Below are 25,810 nucleotides of genomic sequence, written 5' to 3'. Positions count from 1 at the left end.
AAGAAACTCACACCCACCGATCCATCCAAAACTATGGGCTTGCGTGACCTTCCTCAAACCTCTCGCTGCCCCCGAACTGCTCTCCTAAAACCTCCTTCCCACCTGACACCCCCTCCCCGTGGTAAAATTCTGTCCCCAAACTCACCTTTTCTAGGCACCCTCCTTAGATTTATCCCCACCTAAATAAGAAAACTGTCTGTCTTAAACTTTCTTTTTCCATTGGCTTCCCATCCCACCCCAACCTGACCATGTGAATCAAACATCCGGGCTCCGAGCATACATCTGATTTCCCACAGTGACCAGGACAGGACTCTGGACATGAGTGCCCTTCGAGGGTACCTGCCCAGATTCTGGATCATAACTAGCAAACTTCTCTGCATTGCACACCTGGGGAAAAACCCTCCTTGAGATAAAGGCAGGTGCCCTTCTGCGGACAACTTCAGGGATGCCATCAGAGCCTCCCCCAAGGGAGAAATCGTCATCGCCGTCGTCATCAGCATCTAATTTATACTTTACAGGTTACCTCATCTGGACGCATAACAACTCTGAGTAAATCATTCCATGCGTTTCAGAGATTATCAAGTAGATGTTCACAGAGGCTAAGTGATAACTACTATTAAGTGTCAGAAGTGGTACCTGAGCCCTGGGCTACGCACCACACGTTTGACGTTCTTTCCTTGCTGTCCATTCCTCTTGCCTCTCACATGACCACCAAGCCTCTACCTTCCAACCTCAAGCATCCTGTATCACTCTGCAGTCCCATGTCTTAGCCTGCCAACAGCATGTGGTGCAACGACAGCCCCTCCTCACAGCGTCCTTCCCTTGGCTTCCAGGATAGAAAACTCTCCTAGCGTTCCTCCTCCCTCACTGAATGTTCTTTTGTGATTTCTTTTGCTGCCTCTTTCTCTTGTTGAGTGTTCCCGGGCCCAGGCCCTGAGCTTCTTCTCATGTTAATTCAGTCACCTGGTGGTCTCAGGCACTAGTGACCCCCAAGGTTATGTCCCTAGCCCAGACCCCCCGGAGAACTCCACACTCACACACACAGATGCTTACGTGACCTCTCCACGTGGCTAAGTCATCTCAAACTCAACTCGCCTAAAATCAAGCTTCTGACCTTCCGCCGCATCTGCTCTGCTTATAGTATTGTCCATCTGAGTTCAGAACAACCCTATCCTTCCGGCTGGTACATCCTTAAAGCCACCTTTGGATCCTTTCTGGGCCATCAGCAAATCCTTCAAAATATGTCTGGTTCTATCTTCCAAATATATTCAGAAACTAACCACTTACTGCTGTTTCTACTGCTACCTTCCTGGTCCAAACCACCATCACCTCTCATCTAAGTGACCTAAATTATTCGGCAGCCTCTTAGCCAGCCTGTCCTGGCTCCCCTTCACTCTATCTTCAACCCAGGAGCCAGAGTGATGTTAAAATGTTATGTCAGATCTCATCAATTATCTATTCAAAGCCTTCCCTGGCTTCTCATCCCCCTCTGAGGAAAAGCCAATCATCACGCTGACCCAGCGGCCCTCAGAGTCCAGCCCGACCTCCCCGACCTCCCCGCTTCCCACCTGCCCTTTGCCACCTGCCCTTTGCTCGCTGGCCCAGCTGCCGCTTCCGCTCCCTCCGCCTGGGAGGGGCCTTCCGGGGCCTCCCTCATTCCGCCAGGGCCTTACTTAGACGCCATTCCCCAGCCGCCCTCACCCCTCTGGAGAGGCTTCCCCGGGCAGCCTGCCCTCTGCCTCGCTCACCCCATCGTGTTGAAGTCGTCGTCGGGGGGCACGTAGTCCTCGTCATCGCTGGTCAGGCCCAGCTCGTTCCCGTAGCACTGGTGAACGAAGTGCCAGAGCTCCTTGGGGCACAGGGGCTGCAGGGGCGGCAGACGGGCTCTGACCCTCCCTCCTCAGGACCCCACTCTCCACAGAGGCACTGAGCTGAGCTGGACTCCCCCAAGGGTAGGAGAAGCCAAACTCCAGGCAGCGCCTCCACAACAACCCCACCGCGCGCTCTTCTGATCTCAGCAAGACGCCCATCTTCCCCCTAAGAATACGGCTTTTAGTAAAGCCAGGAGTTCCCTCAACTCAGGTTTGCACGGTGGGACCAACGGGCCCTTGAGGATGGCAACCGCCCACCTCTCGCTCCTGTGGGTGAGGTCCGGCATTCAGCGGCACAAACCAAAACTCCTCTGGGGCCAAAGTGATCACAGAGCTTCTGACCTGGACTCAGAATGAGCACCAGAGGCCCCTGGGCCAGTCTCGCCCACGCTGCAGAAACCTCCTTATACTAACAGTGGTCACACAGGTCCTCACGGACCTGACCCAAGATGGATCAGGTCCAAGAATGAGGTGTGACCTCAAAGGTGGCCCATTCCACAGTTGGGCAGTTCCTGTGCTTGGAAAGAAGTCTACATTCTCATAGTTTCAGGGGCCTCAAAGGTCATTGCATCCAGCCCTCTCTTCACTACTTGAATACTTCTTTATTCTTAATTACAATCAGTCTGCCTACAGTTCTATGTATTAGTTCCATAAACAGTTTTTCTCATTTCACTGCGTGTCTGCATGTCCTCCTCAAAAGCACTGTCCTAAGAAGAGTTAGCTCTCATTGAGGTTCAGAGTTTTGGAAAAGAGGCAACAGAATGTCAAAGAATGAAGGTCAAAGGTGGAGACCATGGATGAGTCCAAGGTTGGGAGGAGGGAGAGAAGGTGGGAGGGATAAGTATGTGAAAAAGAGAAGCATTAAGAAAAACAAGCAGGGACTTCCCGGTGGTGCGGTGGTGAAGAGTCCGCCTGCCAACGCAGGGGACACGGGTTCGAGCCCTGGTCCAGGAAGACCCCACGTGCCGCGGAGCAACTAAGCCCGTGCACCACAACTACTGAGCCTGCGTTCTAGAGCCCGCGAGCCACAACTACTGAGCCTGCATGCCACAACTACTGAAGCACACCTGCCTAGAGCCTGTGCTCCACAACAAAGAGAAGCCGCCGCAGTGAGAAGCCCTCGCACTGCAAGGAAGAGAAGCCCTCGCTCGCCACAGCTAGAGAAAAACCCACTCACAGCAACAAAGACCCAATGCAGCCAAAAATAAATGAACAAATAAATTTATATAAAAAAAGAAAATCAAACTTAAAGAATGTTCCCACCAACGGATTTGATAAGGAGTTTGAGCTTTCTCTGACCCCATCCTTTCAAGGTATGCTTTAAGAAGCACGCAGCTGGCAGGGTGCCATGAGCCAGGTCTCCGCGTTCCCGGCTAAGGAGAACTGCCTGGAATGGCACAGTCGGGGCTCTCTGTGAGCTGAAGAACTGCCTGGAATGGCATAGTCGGGGCTCTCTGTGAGCCGGAAGGGTCTGGGGTGGCAGCTCTCTGTGCTGGCCGCACCCCCCACCCCCCGCCCCAGTGCCAGAGGGAGGCACCTGCTTCTGTACCTGGACCTCCTCCCTCCTCCCAGCGGCCTTTACATACACCATCCACCCTGCCCGGGACACATCCGCGTCTCTGCCAATCCACGCCCTCCCCTTCTCCACAATTCACCTGCTCCATGCAGCCTTCCCTGACCAGGCTCAGCTTGTCTGACCACAGCCAGGCCAAGCACAAATAGAAGACCCTGCTCATCAGGCAGAATGCTGATGTGATTTTGTGAGAGTTTTTGCGAACCATATGGATGACCCTCTGTCTTAGTTAGAAATGACAGTGGCTGTGAGCTGAAAATTCAGACCTGCCAATGGAGACTCAAACGCATTTCTCAGTTTACCATTATCCATGGCTAATAAAGGTAGACGATCAACTCAGAATAAGTTACCAGGATTTATACGAAGGCTACAGACTTCCAGGTTAGAAGAAACTCTAAATAACAAATCTATTTAATTTTCTTTAGACAGTAATAAGTTTGGGCTAGAGTCAAGGTAGATACACACATAAATTTAAATACATACAAGTCATATATATAATTGTAATTACAATATTATATAATTATATTACATAATTGTTCCCCCAGGTCTCCTTCCCTGGCTGGGAGGCTGTTTCTCAACACCCCCGGCATCTGCGTGCACAGGCTGCACAGCCACGTCTCCATCTGCATCTCCCACAGTGTCCCCTTCATCCAGGTGATCAACCGGTGGCTATGTTAACTCTATCTTCCTATTTTCTGCATTTCCTTAAAACTTATTCTATTGAAGTATAGTTGGCTCACAATGTTGTGTTCATTTCTGCTGTACAGCAAAGTGATTCAGTTATACATATATATGTATATAGATTCAGTTATATACACATATACACATATAAGCTTTCTTTTTCATATTCTTTTCCGCATGGTTCATCACAGGATATTAAATATAGTTCCCTGTGCTATACAGCAGGACCTTGTTGTTTATCCATTCTGTATACAAGACTTTGCATTTGCTAATCCCAAACTCCCAGTCCTATTTTCCGTACTTTTGATGCTCTAGCCTTGCTGACTGGGGAAGGCCTGCCCCTTGCAGGGCTAGCTAATTCCTAGAGATAGAACTCACCCTGCCAGGGAGACTACCTTCCCTATGTAAACCGGCCAAGCCAAAGCCCACACACCGAACCACCTTGTTTTTCTAGCTCTTACATGCCAGGCCAATACTCTCTCGCGCTAATTACCCCGGGACAGTCTCTCTGGAGACGGTCTCTCTACCCTGAAGCCCAGTGAAACATTCAAACTAGCCAGTCCAGTGAGCGGCTTGGCCAGCTCCCCCCGCCTCACTCAACCTTTCCCATGAAAACCTGCAATGAAGGCTCTTGCCCCGCTTCCCCCTCGCTCTCCCTGCCTCCTGTCTGACCTCGAGCATCCCCGTGTGGCCCTGGCTGGCATGCTGGGGCCTCTGCTTCTAGGGATCTGTGAGTATAAAAACCTCTTCCTTCATGACAGTCATTTCTGTGTCTGGGCGTCTTACCGCGCCTGATTAAAACAAACCCCGGTGCGTTTTAAAACAGCAGGAATGCACTGCCCTGTCAACAGGGCCTTGCTCCAGGCGGCAGTGAAGCTGTTCACATAAGAGGATGTGCTACTCTCAGCACCTGGGTCACCAGCAGTGGAGGATATGGAAGCCTGGAGGACTTCCAGAACCAGGAGAGGCATGGGCTTCTTTGGAGCAGGCCGATGTCACAGTAAGAGCAATCACTCCAGTGGACCCCCACCCAAGCGGAAAGAACATTCTAGGTGGGTGTGCATCCTGAGGCTGAAGGAGCTGGCCAGGACTCACCTTTTCCAGGAGAGCATTCTGCCAGAGCCGGAACATCATCATATACGTCCTATCCCGGGCCCCAAATGAAGTGAAAAAGTGCTGGATTGAACGAGAAAACGGCAAGAAACGTCTGTTAAGACTTACAATATAGTGAATGGAGACACAGTACTCCTTCCTTTAAGCAAGGCTCCTGAGTCCATCCTCAAACACTGCGGACTCTCAGTCACCCGTGATCACAGCACAGGGGCTCTGTAGTGAACGGGGTCAGCACACCAGGGACCAGGGCCCTGGGACCTCTGAGTCCGCACTGTCTCCATGTCCTTCAATGTTCACCCACACTTTCGTCAGTGGTTCTCTTTCTGGTTTGAAGTTCTCACCTCCATAAAAAACTTCCTGCGCCTACGTACACGGACTGGGCGAGTGGTGAGCTGGGAACCAGCCCAAGGGAAGGAGAAGGCAAACCCACTAACCCACTCACCCTTTGATTCATCAATTCAGCAAATACTTGAATATTAGTGTGTGCACTCTTCTACATGTACACACACTAATACGTGTGCACACACTCTTCTACATGTTTTGGGCACAGTAACAAACAAAACAGAAAGCTCTTATGGAGCTTACACATTCGTGGGGACCTTTTATAATGTGCGGGAAGAAAGCGACAGAAAACCAGATTTTACTGAACACGTTCTAGGTGCTTCACAAATGCTCCTTCATTTAAACCACACAGAAGCTTTGGAAAATAAACATAACTGCTGATACTTAATAAAGAGAAACCGGCTGGTGAGGTTAGGTGACCTCTGTAATCACAAAGCTGCTTCGTGCCAGAAACAGAATTCAAAGCAAAGACTATTGGACCCCTAAGCCTCAGGGTTCGTGCCTCTGAAGTGCCTGAGTTCAAGGGCACTGCAGACCTGTGTTCAGTCCAGCCCTAGCCCCGAAGCTATCAGTCTTCAGGCTCTGGTTAAAGGTCAAAGACCACAGTGTTTCCTCCGCTCTCAATTTTATCTACCACATTTTCTCCATGCTGACGATATGGACAGTCTGTCTCCTATCAGACTCCTCTCGATGAGCTGTCCTGATATACGATGATGCAGCTTACATTTGTGTAGCACTTTGCAATTTACTGTTTTCAAGTGTGTGAGGTCATTTCAGACTGTTAAACAGGCGTTGCTGGCTCCGTTTTACATTTACAAACTGGGGCTCAGAGAGGTTACATAATGTACCTACAGCCACGGGACTCTAATTCAGGTGTTCTGGCTCCAAGTCCGATGTTCTGCCACTCCACCTCGCCCCCTGCTCAGACCCCAAGCACCCTGCCCACCACGGAGGTGGCTCCCGTAATCTGCATCACCTTACCACCTCTCACCCCAATCCTACTGGCCTCCATATTAGTGCAACTGAAGGGCAGAAATCCAGCAGTAGGGGGACTGGGGTTTGGGGGAACAGAAAGTCCAGGATCAGGCTCTACTTACCTTTTCCGAGTCAGTGCAAACTTGGATGGCATTGGGAATGAGGCGGGCTGTTTTTTCTTTAGTCATGGAGCAGATGTCTTTCAAACGAACGGTCAGCTGGCATCCGCACAGAAACAGAGAATGGATAACAAGCAAGAAGAGGCATACTAATAGAGTCAGGCAAAGTGTTCACACGGCACCAGTTCAGACAGAGGAAATCAGATCACAGGCTGCATACTTCTAAACCTGGAAGGGACCTCCTTAGAGATCACCTGGTTTGGCCCCTTATTTCAGAGGCCACACGGCGAGCCTCACCCAAGGTTCTCTTGATTCTTGGTCCAACGAGCTTTGCTTTCTCATTTCTACACAGCCTGATAAATGTGCAGAGGTCCCATCACGATTTGCCACTTACAGAAACACAGAACACTGGCACTGGGTGGGACCTTAGAGTCATCTAGTCTGTCTTTTCTCACTTTATTTTATAAGATTAGGAAACAAGGCAAATAAAGGACTAGCCTAAAATCACACGCTATTGGCTGCAGAACCAGAAAGTACAAGCCCGTTCTCTTGAGTCCCAAGGCCAGTGCCCGTTTTACCCTACACTTCTGCCTCCGTGGTGACTCCTGCCAAATATTTACCTGCACTTCCCCAAAATCAAATGCTTACCCGACGAGGAGGGAGGGGAAGGCATGGTAGAGAGATCTATCCTTCAAGATTCAGGCACGTGCTTTTGTGAATTATGCAAAGGCTTGGGCAGAGTTTGAAATCAACCAAAGGACAAAAGTGAGGGCAGCTTCCGCAGCCACAGCCCAGGGGGACAGCCCCAGGGAGCAAGCCCCAGGTCTTTACCAGAGTTTCCCAGCGGAAGATGTTGCTGTAGAAGCAGATCCAGTTTTCAGAGAGGTAGAGTCGGCCCTGAAGAAGAATGTCTCTTTGGAGTGCACAGGAGTAATCTGTGGTAGAATGGGGGACGGAGCTCAGGGACAGGGAGCGTTCTCGGCAAACCAGTACAATCAGGCAAGCCATCCCCCAACAGCCCCGGGAAGCTCAACTGCCCACCATGGACTAGGTGTGTGAAACACTAGTCTAGCGGCCAAGGGAGTCCCTGGCATCTCCTGATCAGGCAGGGGAAGGATGTGAACTACGTTAGAGGACGAAAAGGCCAATACAATTCAACCAACGCTCCTCCCCCTCCACAACTTCCCCAGCCCCTCCTCTGCCGGGCCATCTGCAGGGACAAGAGTGGCAGCGACGCCTCCCAGGCCGGGCTCTCTGGAGGCCATCACGCAAGTGGGGCTCAGCCCTGAGTCCCCACCGCTGGGGCCAGCTCCCTGGACATCCTCGCTCCCTACTCCCAGACAGATGCCCTTACTTGGGGAACCAGTACTCAGAAGCAGCCTGATTGCCTTCCTGCCCCCACACGCAGGTCACCCAGCTCACCAACGATGAGGCGCTCCGTGTCTGGAAGTTGCTTAAAGAGCTTTCTGAAGTCTTCATTTCTCTGCTTGTAAGTGGGGCTTAACACCTGCGTGAAAATGGCCAAGGTTAGCAGGATGTTCCCAGGTTCACGGGCTGGGGAGGAAGGTGTGGGAGGAGGACCTGCTTGCATGTTTCAAGGCAAAGCTGAGGCTCTGTTGCACCAGAGACCCCAGGAGTTAGGCAAAGGGGGCTTGGTATGGAAAAACATGGTGGAGAGAATTTGATGCTGCAGAAGGCTTTATACCCAGTGTCCATCAGTGAGAAAATGTCAAACATACTAAGCAGGGCCCACACAACATCCCAAGTGGACAAAGGGAGGAGGGACAGCCCTGGGCTATTGCTGTTCTGCCTCTGACAGCAGGAAGCACCATGGTGACAGTGAAGCAGGCCCAAGGGGACTAAGGGGACCAAGGGGACCTCCACCCCCACCCCCCGGCAGGACCCAGGATATGACGGTGCCCAGTGTAGCCCTCAGAAGAAGCTGTCATTACGAGTAACACAGTTAGCACTTGGCTGTGTCTGAACTTCATGACTGGAAAAAAGAAATCATGAAACATAAGACTAGTACAATGTTATGTCAATTATAGCTCAATAAAACTGGTGGGGGTGGAGCGAGGAATTACACCTTTACAAAGAGTGGACTAAAAAAAAAAAAACGCCATAAAACTAGTACTAGGGCTTCCCTGGTGGCACAGTGGATGAGAGTATGCCTGCCGATGTAGGGGACACGGACGGGTTCGTGCCCCGGTCCGGGAAGACCCCACATGCCGCGGAACGGCTGGGCCCGTGAGCCATGGCCGCTGAGCCTGCGCTCCGCAGCAGGAGAGGCCACAGCAGTGAGAAGCCCGCGTACCGCAAAACAAACAAACAAACTAGTACTAAAAAAAAAAAGCACACAAGTAGGGAATTTAAAAGCATATCTTGCGGGCTTCCCTGGTGGTGCAGTGGTTAAGAATCCGCCTGCCAATGCAGGGGACACGGGTTTGAGCCCTGGTCCGGGAAGATCCCACGTGCTGCGGAGCAACAAAGCCCATGCGCCACAACTACTGAGCCTGCGCGCCTAGAGCCCGTGCTCCGCAACAAGAGAAGCCACCGCAATGAGAAGTACGCGCACCACAACGAAGAGTAGCCCCCACTTGCCGCAACTAGAGAAAGCCCACGCGTAGCAACAAAGACCCAAAGCAGCCAAAAATAAATAAATAAAAACAAAAAAACATATCTGGCAACTTGAGGTACCCAAACTTCACTCCCTCACCATCCCTTAGAAGACTATCTAATCCAAACCTTACGTTACCAATGAGGAAACTAAGCCCGGAGAGAAGTCCCTGCCCAAAGACACCCCTGAACCCACACCTAGCGTTTCGGTGCCTCAGTGAAAACTCAAACCCATCAACTGCCTTAATGAATCCTTCTTGGAAATTCCATGAACCAGTTGAACAGACAGGAATCCTGCTCTTTCCAAGCTTACAATCAATCATGTGCCCGTAAGTGAAAGGCACCCAAGGATGATACACGAACACAAGCGCACAACCCGGGAAGGGCCAGGCCTCGTGACAGAGACATGTGCACTCCACCCAGGTGACTTGTTGACCTACTTATGCCAGGAACACACGCAGGTAGACAAACCGTCCTGCTATTGCTGACAGATGGGTCTTGGCCATTTACGCTTTCTCGCCCACTTCCCTGGGAATCCACTGGCATACAGCTGGAGTTCACAATGGAGTGAACTCTGCACTGTTCGTTTCTTGGCTTTCTGTAAAGCTAACGGCCCGTGAGACAGCTGAGGCTGCGGCCTGACCACCCTGGCAGCAGGCACTGACTACCTCAGCTCGGTGACTACCTGTGCCAGAGGGAACAGGAGGGTTTCAGGAAGTTGGAGGAGAGAAAACAGCATGACTTCAGTTTGGGGGAGGTTTTCCAGGTAAGAGAGAAAGAAGAGGAGTGCTTTCAACTACTTTGTCCATAGTTAATTTGACATTTAAACTCTTGTTTTGGCTTATTTATTTATAAAATGAGTTTTGTATGTGCAAGTGGACCCTCTGCTACCTTCCCCAAAGCAACAGATATGCTGTAGAATCCCAAACTTCAGAACTCACCGACCATATGTTTGAACCAAGTATCGGGGTCATTGGGAGGGAATGTCTGGAAGCCAGCTCATCCCGTGACTTCTACGGCCAGAAAAGACCTCAGAAGACAACATTCCTCGGACCCATCAAACTGATACTGAGGTATCCAATCTCAGTGGCCCCCTGGCCTCACAGAACAGAGTCCACACACTGAAAACCCTTGCCTGAGCACCTGTCAGGAAGTTCCTACTTATGTCTAACCGACCTTGCAGAGCTAACATGGAGTGAGATATGACCCTGCGTCAAACACTATCATAAGCCCTTCACAACATCCTCTCATCTGACCACAGGGTCGTTTTTACGATCCCGTTTTAGACGCGAGGAACCTGAGGCACAGGGAGGTTAAGCACCTTGCCCAAGGCACGTGGTTACTAAATGCGAGTGTGGAATATGAACCAGGGCGGGCAGTGTGGTCCACAGCTCTGGGTCTGAGCCATCACTCTGCACTGCCTCAGGATCCTTGCACCAAGAAGGAAACAACAGGGATGCCCCAGCTGAGCACACCCTCTTGTGGATGAGGTGTTCACTTATGCGTGGGGCCCCCACTAGCCTTCCATGCCTGCAACTGGGGCTTTTTTGGGGCGGGAGTATAGTTTCAGTTTTGCAAGTTCTGGAAATTGGGTGTACAACAATGTGAACATACTTAACACTATTGAAATATATATTTAGAAATACCTAAGATGGTAAATTTTATGTTATGTGTATTTTACCATACTTCTTTTTTTTTTGGCCACGCCATGTGGTTTACAGGATCTTAGTTCCCCAACCAGGGATCAAACCCAGGCCTTGGCAGAGTGAAAGCGCACAGCCCTAACCACTGGACCGCCGGGGAAACCCCACAGTTTTTTTAAAAACTGTATCAGTCGAGTCGGTCTTAAAGCTCCAATATCTGCCTGAGGACCAGCCTACCAGGTGGCCCTGGACCCCCTTCAGTTGAAAGTGGACATCAGGCATCCAACTGCCTGCAGCCCGGAAGTCCTCCCCTTTCCAAATGTCCCCTCCGTGGCGCTCTGTCACCCCTGCTCCTCTCACATCCAGTGAGGACTCAGACATGGACAGAGATGCAGGCGCAGGGAGTCTGGCCCTCATCTCCAACCCAGAGGCAAACGGAGGGAGCCGCCCTCTCCTCCCTTCGGAACAAAGCCGTGGCTATGGGGAGGGGAGGGCCCATCCAGCCCTGACCTCAGAAGTCAGCCAGTTCTGCAAGGGCTGCCTCGGCGGGGTGTAGGAACTCCTTAACCCAGGCCCACAAGTCACTGCCCTGATTCGAGCAGGCTGCCACCGTGGAAGGTAGGCAGGCTCGCCTCCTAGAGTCTAAAGTACAGAGATCTTAGTTGGCCCCGCCACCATCTACCTTCTTGTCCCGGGAGACCGTGACCCTCTCTCCCTGGCGCCCTTGTGCTCTTAAAGCCATCTCCTCCGAAGGGGAGGCACGGCTCACCTATTTTCATTTTAAATGGCCAAAGATTTCTGGTCCAAGGCTTGTCAAACCCGGGGCCCTCTCAGGGAGCAGGGCCAGGTGGAGAACGACAAGGGCGCAGCAGACCTGTCACACGGCGCAGAGAAGTGAGGATGCGCACTCACGGCTGGGATTTCCTCAGACCCGGGCCGGCAGCAGAGTTCCGCGCCAGCAGGTCCATCCGTCAGTTTCTCCAGGCGCCGCTGCAGGGGCTGGCTGTCCTGCTCCAGCAGGAGGCTCCAGAGGACCCCCGATTCCGTCAGAGATTCCATCCCGGTCCTTGAACTCCGACCCCCCACCCTCCCCACAGGATGCAACCAGTCAGTCTCGCCGGGGCTGGACGCAGAGAGGTGGCCTCTGGCTCCGCAGCAGTGGGTCTGTGTGACCCTCGCTGGCCCCCCTGGTGCCCCTAGAGCCCGGTTCCCGGCGCAGAGCCTCACGGGTGGGAGGGTGCGGTCAGCAAGGTTCTCAGGCGGGCTGGCCAGAGTCTCCAGGGGCCGGGCTCTGCCTCATCGCACTCGGCTCCCAGCGTGGCAGGTCTCCAGGCTGCGGGGGACCCAGGTGGGACGTGAGGGGGCCCCTCCTCCGGGTCAGCGTGGACAGCCGCTCCAAGGGGCCAGCTGCGGCCAGGACGCGGAGGACGGGGCAGGTGCACAGGGCCGCCAGAGTCCCGCCCCACCGTTACTCACACACAGTAAGTACAGTGGCTCACGGCTGGTCTGAAACTCCAGGGAAGACGGACGCCCAACTCCCCAGCTCTGTCTGGCCCGCCCCGTAAGGCAGCCTGTTCAACGTGCAGTCGCTGCTCTGGGCGGGCGCTGTCGCTGTGACTCACAGTCCTCAGCCAGGCAGCGTGGCCACCGCTGGCTGGGGCACCAGGGCCTGCTCCCCCCAACACCCCCTTTCCTCCCAGACGCGCTCCTCTCGGCTGACCAGCAAACAACTTCTTTGTTAGAATCGCCCGTGGCAGGAGGGGGGGGTGGAGGCAGGGCGGGTGGGCGGGCAGGGCCGGAGCCCTACACACGCTTCGAGTTACAGGATCTGGGTGATGGTACCGGCCAACGTCCTCCAGTAACCCCCGGCCTAGCCTGGCCTCCCCAGCAGATGTTTCCTGCAATGGAAAGTAGCTGGCCAAGGCTCTGCGTCGGGGAAGGGAGGGGAGGAGGTGCCAGGGGCACTGCTGTTGTGATGAAATCTGAAATGTGAGACCTGAACAGCCAGGGACTTCTTGGAGACACGCTCTCCCCTCACTGGCCCATCCATCCACCAACTCCCCCGTAGCAGCAGCAGCAACAGGAGACTTGGAAGTTTAACTCATCCTGTTTCAGATGTGCCGGTGGGGAGAAGCTGAGGCCAACAGCTCCCAGGTGCGTGGGCGGCATCGCCTTCCTTCCCAGGGACGCCGGGAGGGCACCCACTCAGCCTCTCAGACCTTGAGGGCCAAGGAACCATGCTAAGAGCAGAGAATCTGGGCCAGCTCCAAAGGAGACAGACAGGCTGCAAGGAAGCTGAGACCTCTGGAGAGGAAAGAGAGCCAGGCCAATGAGGGCAAGAAGGGCTCTAGAAAGAGAAGCTGGGGACAGAGGTCAGACAGCACTGGGGCCGGGAAGATTGGATTCCCAGGAAATGTCAGACTCTGGAGACAAACGGGGCACCTCCCTCGCCCTCCCCAGTTCTGCCCGCCTTGCCAGGAGGGTCTCCAGGCTGCACACGAGGGAGAACGTTGCCTTTGTCCTAGGAGTCTCAGCTATCGATATTTGATGCAGTAACTCTCAAACTGTACCGTACTTAAAAATGATCTAACCATCATATTAAAAGTATAGATTCCCGACTCCCAACCCCCAAAATTGTGCTTCAGAGGAACCTGGGGTCTCCCAGTTAAGTCGTGTTGGAGGAAGAGCCTGAGTCCTCCCCCGAACTCCTGTTCATGTCTCACTGTGCACACCCCGGACGCAGCCACCGCCTCCGCCCATCTATCGCGCAGGGTGATTCCTCTCTCAGACTACCATCTTCTCCAGGAAGCAGCTAACGCCTCCAGCTATCTTCTCCAGCACCTGGTATGGTGGGTTTCAAGTCTCCGCCGCTCAGAAACTATTTACCACATGAATGCATTCCTTCTGCGCCTCTTACACTGTCCCTATTTACACAGCATCGTGTGTGTACACATCCACACACATCCTCGCTCCTCTAGGCATGGCTCCTCAGCACCCAGTCCCTGCCAACACTCTCCAAGCCATATATCCGAGCTTCTCTCCGCCCTGCATCAGCCCTATCGTCAGGAGTGGGGTAGGAGAAGTCAGCAATTCCGTTTTCCAGGGTGACCGGAATGCTTCTCTCCTGGGCCTCAGCAGACCCCACGATCTAGGCAGTGCCAGGACCCAAGAGGGCTGAATCCTTACAGAAATTCCCTGGAAACATTTGAGTATTGCTGCGGCCAGATAAGGGGATGACTGTTTGGGGTCCGATGCGGTGAGTCAGGGGCAGGACACACCCAGAAAGATAAGCCCTGGAGATGAGTCTCAGTGCTCTCAGCCTTTGTCTCCTACGCCCCTCACAACGCCGCCCCACCAGGAAGGGCAGCGGGCAACTTCCAGCCTGGGGAGAGGGAACTGGCCCCAGGCTAAACATTAACTCCACGGCAAACACTGGGAGCTGGGACCAAGTGGTACCCCTCCCTGGATACAGCAGCGGGAGGGAGAGGGTGGAGGAGTCCAGGAGAAAAACAGATGGATCTTGGTGACACATTGGCCTCACCTAGGAAGAAACCAATGGAGACCCTCAAAGGAGACGCTGGACTTTCAACCAGATCTGGGTAGGGAGGAGCCAGATGTGGGATAAGGGGCAGTGGAGACGGGGGAGGTGACCCAGCAAAGGAAGGAGAGAGGTGGGTGGGAGAGAGCGTAACAGAGAAAGGCGGAGCGGAGCGGGACAGGAAGTGGTCTCACCTGGATACGGGGCCGCTCTGGAGACAGTTAAGATGGGGGCACGGGGGTCCATGGGTAAATAACAGAGGGAAGCTGGACGGAGGCAGAGGAATCAGAGGCCATCCCCGAAAAAAAAAAAAAAGAAAACAAACAAAAACGGGCTGCCAAGGTGTCCTCAGTGATGCCTTTCAGCGTTCACTCCCACTTTCCTCATTGTCCCCCATCATTTGAATTTCATTCCTACAAAGCTTCGTCCTCTTGTTCAATAGTATGTCTGCCAGGCCTGCCTGGTCATTCCACAGGGCCGGCACCATCCCTCTTCCCCACTGGACAGCCAGCATTCCCAACGGGGACCAGCAGGCCACTTGGGCCCTGAAGTCTCAGGGCAGCCGCCAGCGTCTGGGCTCCCATCCTCTGACCTCAGAAACCTTCCTTTCCCTAGGTTGCCACGGAGATGACTGACCCTCCAGGAAAGAGGTGAGGCAGGTGAGGAAGCACCTTTGTCCACCTGGAGCACCGGGGAAAAGTCTTCTGTGACTTGCCTTCATCCAGGATGCGAGAGCCCACTGCGTCCAGTGGGGCCATCTTTGGGGGGCAGATTGCACCCCTCTGGCCCCTAACTCTCCCCTTGGTCCCCTGTTTCTGCTCATCCTTCCACCTGTGTATCCCCCAAGCTTGGGGGCCTTGACTAATAAAACTGGGGTAGTCAAAGGGGGGTTCAGGGGCAGTAGATGTGATGAGGCCTGGCAGGGACTCAGGCAGATGGCCCGGCCTTCAAACCCCACTCTTGACCTGAATATCCCTGGCTGGAGACCAGAGGCTCTTGCCACAGTCCTTCCACGTGTCCCTGGGGTCCAGCCACCTTCCTCCATGGAACCCACGCTTTATAAAGGCCAAGATGGTTTGTCATCATGGTGACAGTTCCTCCCTGGCTAAATAGGTAAAAGTAAAATGCAGAAGAGAGGCAGGTGGAGGGGGAGGCTAGGGAGGGACAGGGCAGGGTTTGGGGGGCTTCCTCTCACATCAGAGCCAGGCCACTCCAGTGGGCCTGAGATGTTCTCGCAACAGTCGGCAAGCATGTGCTGACCCTCGCTGTCCTGAATCGGGCCAGGCATTTCTAACTGTCCCTAGGGCTGGGGAGACAGAGCCTTTGCTTATCGGAAGGATGTCCAGTGCCAGCGATGGAGCCTCAGGCAGCAGCATAGCTGGAGAGCCACCAGCGGCGTCAGGAGAGGGATCAGAGAGGGCTGTCGCAGAGCTGAGAAGGAGACACGGGGTAGCCTTCCTGATGGTCAAAGTCCAATCCCCTAGGCCAACGCAGTGGTGAGGTAGGAGGACCGAGCAGATCAAGGGAAAACAGAGAACCAGGTCACAGCAACAGGGGCAGGGCAAGGGCCTCCTGAGAAACCAGGAATGGACTAGGGGGGGCAGTGCTAGGGAGTGCGGGCGATGAACTGAAGTTTCCTGATGGGGCCTCTGCCCACGAGCGCTGACACACACACACACACAGCATACCGCAGGAGCGCAGGCCCCAGAGGACGGGGGTACCACACACCCATGGGCACGGACTCAGGTGGTTCTGAGCTCAGGCAGGGAAACTCCCAGGACCTGGCTTCCCAGTGGAGCCAGAGCATCCAGCCTAAGACAACAGCCACGCTCAGGCGGTGCCCACGGAGAAGTGCACTGGTACCATCAGAGTGGGCATTCATGGGGGTGCCACTTGTGTGAACACACAGCATCTTGCTTCCTCCACAGACACGCAGGGGTGGACCAGCCCAGAGCTGGGGCATCAGCCTCAGGACGAGAGCAGGGTTTTACTTGGAAGAGGGGGGGTCCCGGTGTTGCTTGAAGCCGGCCTCTCTAGAGCTCTACCCACTGTGGTAGCTGATGACCCTCCGGACGTGAAAACACATAAAGAAAAAATGCCGAGATGCACTAGACACAGCCCCTGACATCTGTGGCTCAGGCCGGCTGGAGACCCCTGTGCCTCGCAGCTTCCCTCCCATCTGCTCAGCTTCTGCCGCTGCCTCCCAATGCCCACCCGCCATTTCTCTCTCCCTCCCCCACGCTGGTCCATTCTGCTCCCTGTTCCGCCCACAAGTCTGGATGTCCACAGTGGAAGTCCGGCAGGACCAGGAAGAAGGCAGCACCCCGGGGCCGGGTGGCAGACACAAGGGACCACGTGTGCCTGGCAACCCTGAATCGGGGAGCAGGGGAAGCAGGAGGAAAGCAGGAACACATTTGTGGATGGGCCCCATGTTTGGTATGGCCGAGCTTCCAGAAGAAGCCCCAGTGTGAGAGCGGGAGGCCGGGAGGGGATCTCTGAACGCTGCTCAGCAGAGCCCCTTGTGCACTTGGCCTCTGTGAGTTAATGATTTGTGCTGGGTGGAGAGTCAGTGTCTCTGGAATCCATCTGGGGTGAGGGGTGGAGGGTGAAGGGAGACAGCCTAGGATTAATGGAGGGTGAGGGCAGGAAAGGCCCGGGAACCGGGTGGGTTCTGGAGGAGGACTGTATAAGGAGATTTACGGAGCGAGTGAGGGCGGGCTGTTCCAGCACGTCTCCGCTGCAGGTGGAATCCACCAGGAAGCAACGCTCGGCCATGCCGGGCCCCTCTGTCTGTCACTTATCTGCCATCAGAACGCCTGGCCTCTGGCCCCATGTGGCAGCTGGCCTACCACCACCGTCCAGCCAAGCGGCAGCATCTGTTTCTAGCCTGCTGCTCTGCTGAGGGCTCAGACGCCAGTTCTCCTCTGTGGGGCTGAGGGAGAAACTAGGAGTGAAAGGAGGGGAAAAGTGGGGTGGGGGCGGGGGGCAGTAAACCTGCTAGAACCAGAGAGGGAGAGAAAGCCAGCCCGGAGAAGGAAAGTTAGAAAGGAGAGCAGGAAACGGAGGTGGAGAAAAGAAAACGGGGGAGTCAGCAAGGAAAGGGTAGGCAAGGATTCAAGGGAAGGAAACGTGAGACGGAACAGAAAAGCTTGCTGGAAAGAGGAAAGGAGAGAAAGGAGTAGATAAGAGGGAGAGGGTGGAGACGGGCAGCAAGGCTGAGGATCTGCCCGTCCAAATCTGGTCGATTTAATTGTCCCCTGGGTCTGCAGCCACGTGTTCCCTGTTCCCCTTTGAGGCACTGATTTTACAGTACCCCTCGGGAGGGTGGAAGATTTCGTGATAGAAAGGATGCTGGAGGCCCCACCCACTCCCAGGAAAGCATTCTCCATCCCCTCTACGTCCTCCCACACAGGAGCTCCTCTCCCCTCCAGGATGTCAGCTCTAAGCCACGGGGAGGCCACAAGCCCAGGTAAAGGCCACTGTGGGTCCGAGGGGGGCTGAGGGGCTGAAGTCCGGCTTCTCCCACCCACAGGCCACCTAAGCCCTCAACTCCCCTCCTGCCAGCACAGCCCACCAACCTCTGCTTTGCCTGTGCTGGGTGAGGCTAAGGCTGGGATCCATCAACCCTACCTCTGCTTGGTCCCCTGAGCAGCAGGAGGTGGGAAGCCACGGGGCTGACGGACATGAGCGTGACTGTGGGGAACCGCTGAGCCCTGTGGGAAAGCACCCTCCACACAGCGATTCCGGCCCAAGTCCCTGCGTTAAACCCAAGCCCCTCCCCCCTCCTCCTGCCGCTCCCCCTCGCCAGAGTGTCCTCAACGCCCGTCTCCCAGGCGCCCGCTCCGGCACCTTCTCCAACTCCACGCGACCTGCTGCAGCAGGGCCTGGTGTTAGGGGAGCGGGGAGGATGCGTCCACGTGACCATCAGGGTCAAGCACGGGCAACAGCAAGCTCAGGGATGAAAGACAGTGACCTGAGACCGGGCCGTGGGCAGCCGCAGGGGTCGGCGCACGACCAGGCAGGCCGCTGAGACTTCAGCCAGCTGCTCTTCACGGGAAAAGTTCAAAACCCTGTGGCCCCGGCTCTGTGACCCAGAGGATGTGGCCTCTGCAGGGACCGCTTACTCCACGATCGGCTTCCGCGTAGGAGCGCCTGGCTGGACACCGCAGGGACGACCCCAGAGCCGGGGATGTGTTCTGGGAGGAGTGTGCCCGTGGGGCTACCGAGAGGACCCAGGGGCAGAAGTCACATTCCGTTACATGAGACACAGCCTCCCTACAAACGGGCAACTTGTCTGACTGCTTTTCCCCCAAAATGTCTCGGTTAAGGGGAGGAAACCTCGGCCCTAAGTTTAGGCCCCAGGACTGTCCCGTCCCAGAGTTCTGTCTGGCCTTGGAATGCCTCCCCAGCCCGGTCTCCTCCGTCAGGGCTGGAGGGCCCTTGTCGGGGATTCTAGCGGGGGGACGAGGCAGCCCATCCCTGCTTGGTCTCCGGGAATCGAACCCTCCCTCACCAGCAGTCCTGTCCTGCTACAGAAGAGAACCATGGTGTCTGGTTTTTGAGGGAGGGGGTCTGGTCAGGGGAAAAGCCCACCTTGCTAGGCCCCTAAGTTTGCCCGAGCCCACAGGGAAGCCACGCTGCGCCCCCCATGCCTCCATCCCCCGAGCACGGCCACCCCCCACCCGCCTTGCACGAAGCCAACAAGCAGAGAAAAGGGATACTTACGTTATACCAGCTCTGGCTTTTCTGAAAAAACAAAGTAAGAGAAGCAACGTTAGTCAGCGAGACACAGTGGGAACGGCCAGCGCATTCCTGGCTCCAGAGGGAAGGTTACACAGACAGCGGAGGGCGGGCGGGGAGGAGGAACCCCAAGGCAGCTGAAGGCTCCCCGTGTTGTTGCTCGGGGTGGGGGTCCTCCTTTCTCAAGACAGCTCCCGAAAGGAGGCCCAGGGAGCGGTCCATGCTGGAAGCCCCCGCGGCTGGGATGGCAGGCAGTGCAGCACCAGCTAGAGCTCGGCCGGAAGGGAGCAGGCCCCATCACAAGGTTCTTCTGATGGGGGCGAGGGATGCACTGCAGGCATCCGAGACCCAGTCCCCAATGGGCCCTGATCAGAAGCAAAGTACCCATGGAGACCAACACAGCCGTCCACCCAAGTCGGCCCCCCTGCAAGGCAGGGTGGGACCCTCTGGTGTCGGGGAGTCAAGGGACTGCCTAGAAACTTCCCTCCAACTCAGTAAATTCCTCCTTCTGCCCAACTGGCTGATCATGTAAGTGACAGTGGCCAAGGAGTGGTTGGGGGCTGTGTGTTGGGGGGAAGGCTGAAGCACATAATTGCTAAAGGTCCTTCCCGACTTCATGGGGTTAAAATTCAATACCAACAAACCCTGGTCCGTCCCGACTCCAGAATTCAGGTGCTCTCCATTCCCAGCCCTGAGCAAAGGTAACAAAGATTTTTAGGGAAAGAGGAGGGATGGCTAAGAGGAGGGATGGCCTAGTCTATCTCCCATCTCACTGGCCAGGAGTCCTTTATACATACACATCCCACTTGGAAGACAGACAGAAAGACAAGCAGATAGAGACAGACAGACACACACACACACACACTCGCTCACGCACACCCCTGCCCCATCTCTTCAGGGGCTGACCCAACAGGTTTAGATTGGGTAGACTGGGGCTGGCGTATTTTCAGTTTTAAAATGCTTGCCAAGGGTGTATAATTCAGGAGGAGAATCACTGGGTAGAAGGAAGCTTTGCCTACTGGTCCACATCTTAACTATAGGCACACCTCGTTTTACTACGCTTCATAGACATTGCATTTTTTACAAACCGAAGGTTTGTGGCGATAGGGTGTCAAGCAAGTCTATTGACACCATTTTCCCAAGAGCATCCATTATTTTTCAGTTAATTTAAAATTGTATTTTTAATGATAATTTAAGTGTACACTGCTTTTTTTAGACATAATGCTATTGTATACTTGACAGACTACAGCACAGTGTAAACATAACTTTCACGTGTTCTGGAAAATCAAAATATCCACGTGACTTGCTTTATTGTAACGTTTGCTTCACTGTGGTGGCCTGGAACCCAACGGCAGGCTCTCCGAGCTATGGCTGCATACGCAGAGGTGTGGATCGTGGGCACACTTAGCAACCTTTATCCCGCCCACCTGGTCTTACAGGGTCCCTACTCCTAAGGGAAGAAGGCAGGCGTGGGCTCAGGAGGTCTGCTGTGCGGTGTCTGGAGAGGGTGAGGGTGACTGCAGTGGCGAAGGCCTGGGCGTGCGATCGCCCCCCTCGCTGGCTCTCCCATCCGGAAGAACTCTGTAGAGACCTTCACCTTCACTCTGAAGAGGAAGCGTGTCAGCAGACGAAGGACAGGCGTGGGTGGTGCTGCCTCTGAGTGGCTTTGTTTCAACCTCACACCCTATCTCACTGGCCAGGGGGCAGGTGGCAAGGCAGGCGCTCCATCCTCCTCTGCAAGATGCTCTCCTTGGTCGCTTCCCAACAGAGGCTGTCACCACGGCCCCATCCGGAAGTCACATATTCCCACCACAGCCTCATCTTCTCCTCCAATCCAGAGGGCCTAGCAGGTAAGGGCCCAAATCCAAATATTCAAAGCCAACTATCCCACCACCGAGGGAGAATGGGAATCGTGGACTGAAAGTTAGCCTCTAGTCATTCTGGAGGAGCGTGGATGGGGCAAGGAGGCTGCAGCGGACTCTACCCTGCGCCTTAGAACATCTTAATTCTTGGGTCCTCATTCTGAGATCATAGGGCACGAGGCTGTACAGGTATCCATGAAAACACCTCTCTCAATAGTGGAAAAGCACGCTCTAGGAGCTGCCGGCCTCAAGCACCCGCAGTTCGCCTGCGTTTCATCAAACCAAAGCCAGGTCATCAGACACCTGCTTCACGGCTGAGAAAACTCTCTGTACCCGCCCCCAGCTGCTCACCTCACCATCCTGGCCTCCACGTGAGACCCTCGGAGGAAAGGGGGCAGCAGGAATTTGATCCTTTACTTAGGCTCCCCCTCCTAACTCGAGTGAATGGAAGAAGGAGAGTTTCGTGCACTGCCGCACAGATGCACGGCCCTTCTGAATCTGTTCGGAAAAAGAGCTTCAGAGTGACAAAGAGCCTGCACCAGGGAACCTGGGCCCACCTCTGACTAGCTGTGTGATACCTTTGTGTGTGTTACTTGCTTGTGTAAATACGTGTTCACAAGTACTGCAATGTCAGACACACAGAGCGAGGACTTCTGTCCCTCAGCCTGAGACTCTGCCCCGATCCAGCGCTCTGTGGGCAGCCTGTTACCCATCACCACTGAGGGTGTCCAGCCCTCCGGCCAAATCCACGGCAGCCCCTGGGAACAGCCATGTGGGTGTGAGTCTCCCTGAACTCAGTTTGATCTCCGTGGCTCCGCTTTCCAGGACTGAGTCCTGGAGGAGCTGCTGGACCGGAAGGGGCCAGCTCACGGGGCAGGGAGGCCAGGGAGCGGTGGCCCCGGAGGGTGAGAGGGGTGTCCAGTGGCACTCGTGAAGTCTCTGTCCTGGTGGGTTCTCGAAAATGTCCTCCTGTGCAGAGAGGGCCAGAGGCAAGGGAAGAACAGAACGAGGGAGTGGGGCCAGGGCTTTCTGACAGGTGATAAGTGGATTTGGGCAAAGCGGGAGGACGGAGTCAGGAAAACCGCCCAAAGGCAGAGCTGCTGGGACAGGGCTGAGCTGAGCAGGTTTCTAAACTCCTCGCCGAGGTCTGAGGAGCAAGCACCTATGGGACTCCAAGGCCCCTGGAAACAGACAAGTTCCTTACACATCCCCCCAGTGCAAAGGCCCGGGACTCTGGAAGATGGGGTGTGGGCAGAGGAGGGACGGAGGAGCGCTAGTTAGAGGAGTTGGGGGGAAAGAACAATTTCTTACTTTGATCAGGTTAAGTCTGTCATACTGGAAAGAAAACCACAAAAATTAGGATTGAACAACAGGGAGAGAGTCAAAGGGGAAAAGGCGTGCCAGAGCCACAGAGCCCACGACACCGTACACCCAGCGCGGGGAGGCACAACGCGGGGGCCAAGCAAGGACCTGCCTGGGCTCCCGGCACCGCAGCGCCCGGTTCCAGAGCTGGCGGAGCAGGAAACGGCTGCGGGCTCCCCCTGGCGGCCACAAGCCAGCACTACAGAGCGAAAGCTGGGCGGTGGCACAAACTAAGGGGTCCTGGAATAGACCTGGGCCTTGACGTCTAGCCCAGGGCTCTCGGCAGGGCTGGCCGGGGCAGGGCCCGCCTCAGCAGGACAGCTGCAGAGTCACAGGAGCAGGGCCTCACCAGCTACCTCGTCCAACCCCAGTGTACTAACACACGAGGAAATGGGGGCGCGAGAGAAGGGCAGGCAGACACTGTGAGCGAGGCCTGGCTTCAGGGAGAAGTGGCGGCACTCTCCAGCCGGCCTGAAAAATATGAGGTCACCTCCTCTAGCGCACAGGATGCAGGGAGCAAGGTGGCCTGGCTGTGAGAACAGTGGCAGTAGCTCTGGCCACCAGACCCCTCGCTGTGGTTGCATTCGGTCAACCTGAGAAAAGGCTCCACCGGGCGAGGGGTATCCCCACCACAAGACTCCCCTCCCTCTGCTCACCTCACCCCTGCAGCTCTCCCTCGCTCCCTGCTCCGGCCCCTGACCGCGCAGAGCCTAATTCCTACACTGGTCCTCGTGTGTCTTCTCTGTCCCGCACGCACACTTCCCATACCAACCACGGCTGCCCCCACGTCCGCCTGGGGTGGCAGGCCGCCCTCCCCGCCACAAGTCAGTCCTTGTTAACTGCTATGCTGTCGGTCGGTGACGATGGTCACGGCTGGGGAGAGGATGGGACCTCAGTCTGTGGCTGATGGGTTCAGGCACCGCCTCACCCAAGCTCTTCGTGGGGAAAGAAAACCTGGACCCCACCAGTCACCTCCCTCTTCAGCTCCTTAGCAAAGGGGTTGAGGTGCACTCTGGGCTCACGCTCAGCTCTTGGTCTCTTCCTGATGCCTCGTTCTGCCCCTCCACAATCCCACTGGGAGTTCCAGCCTGGTTCCGTGCACCCGCTCCCCGCCTCCGACGTGAGCTCTCCTGCCTCCGACTTCATGGAGCATCCCAACTGCTCATGTGGTTCTGAAGGTCAGGTTAGGTTTGTGGATAATCTGGACACAAATAATCAGGATAATCTGTGTTTCTTATCTCCCTTCCCAGGCTAGACGCTGCCTGGGGGTGGGAACCTGGTCTTCATACTCCTTTCTTACGGAAGACCTACCATTTAGGGTTTTTAAAAAATCCTCACCATTGGCTACTCCCCTCAACCCATCACCTGACCAAAAGAGGCGCTCCGTTAAGTGCTGAATTCCGTGCTGTAGACCATAGATAAGTATTGCTCTGCTCACTGAGGGCCTTGCTAGGCACAGGGGTAAGAGGGTAAGGAAGCTTAGAGCTTGACCTTAGGATGGAAAAGTGCGTAAACACTGTGGGCAGAGGCAGAGACATGGAATAACTGGATGCCCTGTCCCGCCGCATCTGCCCTCTCCCCAGCCAGAGGCATGAGGGGCTCAGGAGGGGCTGACGGAGGTCATCTCCAAACCCCGTCCCCAAAAGGCCTGCACCTGCCGAGCCCCCCGAACCCACAGCGGACTCCTGGGGGCCTCCTCGGGGCAGGCAGAGCTCCTCCTGCCCTGCCCACAGCCAGCAGCTGGTGGTTTAAAATCCTCAGAGCTAAGATGAGTTTTTAGCCTGAAGGTCACAGACTGTAGGATTAGCCCTGTAGCCACTCGCTCATCCCTCAGTAACCAGAACAGCTGTTGAACCCTGCTCCTCCCCAAAACCCTTACAGAGGCTTGAGACTATGATTAAGTCACCCCCCCCCAGCTCTCTCTTCTTCAGGCTGTAGCCACCCCCTTCCCCGTGGGTATCATTTCCTGAGCCCCGCTACTGTTGTAAAACACCTATTATTCACCCTCCATTCCCTCCAAGTTCTCCTCAGGCCTCTGAAATCCTGGGGTCCTGGGCAGACTCTGGCACGGGCTCCCTGACCTGGTTGCATCTGTGCAGGGCCTGAGCAGGGACAACTCTCAACGTCCACGACCTCCCGGGGCTGGTGCCACGCCCTGTGAGAGAAGACTTCTCCTCTGATCACCAGCCAGGATCCTAAGAACACCACGAGCCCCAGGCTGGATGGTGGGTGGAAGCATTAAGGGGCGCTCAGGCTGAGCAGCTCTCAGCGGGCAAGCGGAGGGAAGGAGCGGGCCAGGGCGAGCTCCTGGGGTCGCTCTACTGCACCAGGGAACTCGTGTAAGGGAATTCGTGACCCTCAATCAGCTGGCCTGGGGAATCAGGAATCGCCCACCAGAGCAGGTACAAGGGGGTATCAGGACCTGCAGCCCCACCAGATCACGGGGTGGGGGGGGCGGGGGGGCTCCCTTCCCCAAAGGAATGAAACTAAGCCCTGGCAGGACTCTGCTTCTAGATGGCACCAGGAAAGTAGGGAACAGACGCCCAGCCGAGGCAGTGTTTGGGGCGCAGGCAGAGACACGGGGGTGGGGGGCGGGTCTGGTCTCCGACTCCGGGTGCAGTGGGAATGGTCCGCTCAGTGACCTCAGCCAGCCTGCCAGGGGCAGTGGGGCCGGCCCTTCTGGGAAAGGGGCCAAGCGAGACGCATGGGCCAAGATGGGCGAGGAAGAGGGAGGGGTGCGGAGCACTACAGACAATCCAACACCGGAGGGGAGACCAAAGACAGAGACAAAAGATGGCTTACTTTTGAGAGGCGCTTGTGAGACTAAGACCATGCATGCAAAGAAGGTATTTGGGAGATGGGGGGGGGGGGAAGAAGAGGAAGAACAAGAAATCAAACGACAAATTCAGGTGGGAAGCCAGCTCCCGAGCCTCCCGGGGTCCCCTCCCCTTCCCAGGGCCTGTGAGTCCAGCAGGTAAGAGAAGCTTTTAAAGGAGCATCTAGGCAAAGACATATCCTGCTTCCCAAAGGACTAAGGGGGTGGGGGAGAAGAAAGTCTCTGGGAACCATAAGTAGCCAGGTACCCAGGGCTTATTTTATGCCCCTCCTTAGGCAAAGGCCCGGGGCTCAGGTGGCAACTCTGACACACTTGGGAGGGATGGAGAGCCCTGTCACCGTCCTCTTGGCCAGATGAGTACCAAGTAGGTTATTACCAAAGGTCAGGCAGGGTGGTGGCCAGGGCGGAGGTTAAAACGGCATTCCGCAACCTTCCCTGAGGACTCCCTTCCTGGCACTACAGTTGTCCCAAATAATTTTCCCTTCTACCCCAAATTTGGAAAAGGTAGCAGGGCTAAACAGATGACCCCTCCTGACCCC

The 25,810-nt window shown here is 55.3% G+C and overlaps 1 protein-coding gene across 1 annotated transcript in view; it reads right to left on the bottom strand.

Annotated features, from left to right (window-relative positions):
- The window catches only part of GRAMD1B (GRAM domain containing 1B), a 181,508-nt gene that overhangs the window by 24,975 nt on the left and 130,723 nt on the right, over positions 1-25,810 (bottom strand). Inside the window, exons 4-9 of the mRNA XM_022560200.3 lie at positions 19,197-19,217; positions 8,097-8,181; positions 7,506-7,609; positions 6,678-6,773; positions 5,221-5,301; positions 1,749-1,864 (exon numbers count right to left, since the gene is read on the bottom strand). Of these exons, the coding sequence (XP_022415908.2) occupies positions 1,749-1,864; positions 5,221-5,301; positions 6,678-6,773; positions 7,506-7,609; positions 8,097-8,181; positions 19,197-19,217 (503 nt within the window). The remainder of the gene's footprint in view (positions 1-1,748; positions 1,865-5,220; positions 5,302-6,677; positions 6,774-7,505; positions 7,610-8,096; positions 8,182-19,196; positions 19,218-25,810) is intronic.

The sequence above is a fragment of the Delphinapterus leucas genome, chromosome 7 (assembly GCF_059928025.1).
Source record: "Delphinapterus leucas isolate spDelLeu-1000000601 "Yukka" chromosome 7, BTC_Dleu_Yukka2, whole genome shotgun sequence".
Classification (NCBI taxonomy): Eukaryota; Metazoa; Chordata; class Mammalia; order Artiodactyla; family Monodontidae; genus Delphinapterus; species Delphinapterus leucas.
This window is presented reverse-complemented; position numbering and strand designations above follow the sequence as displayed.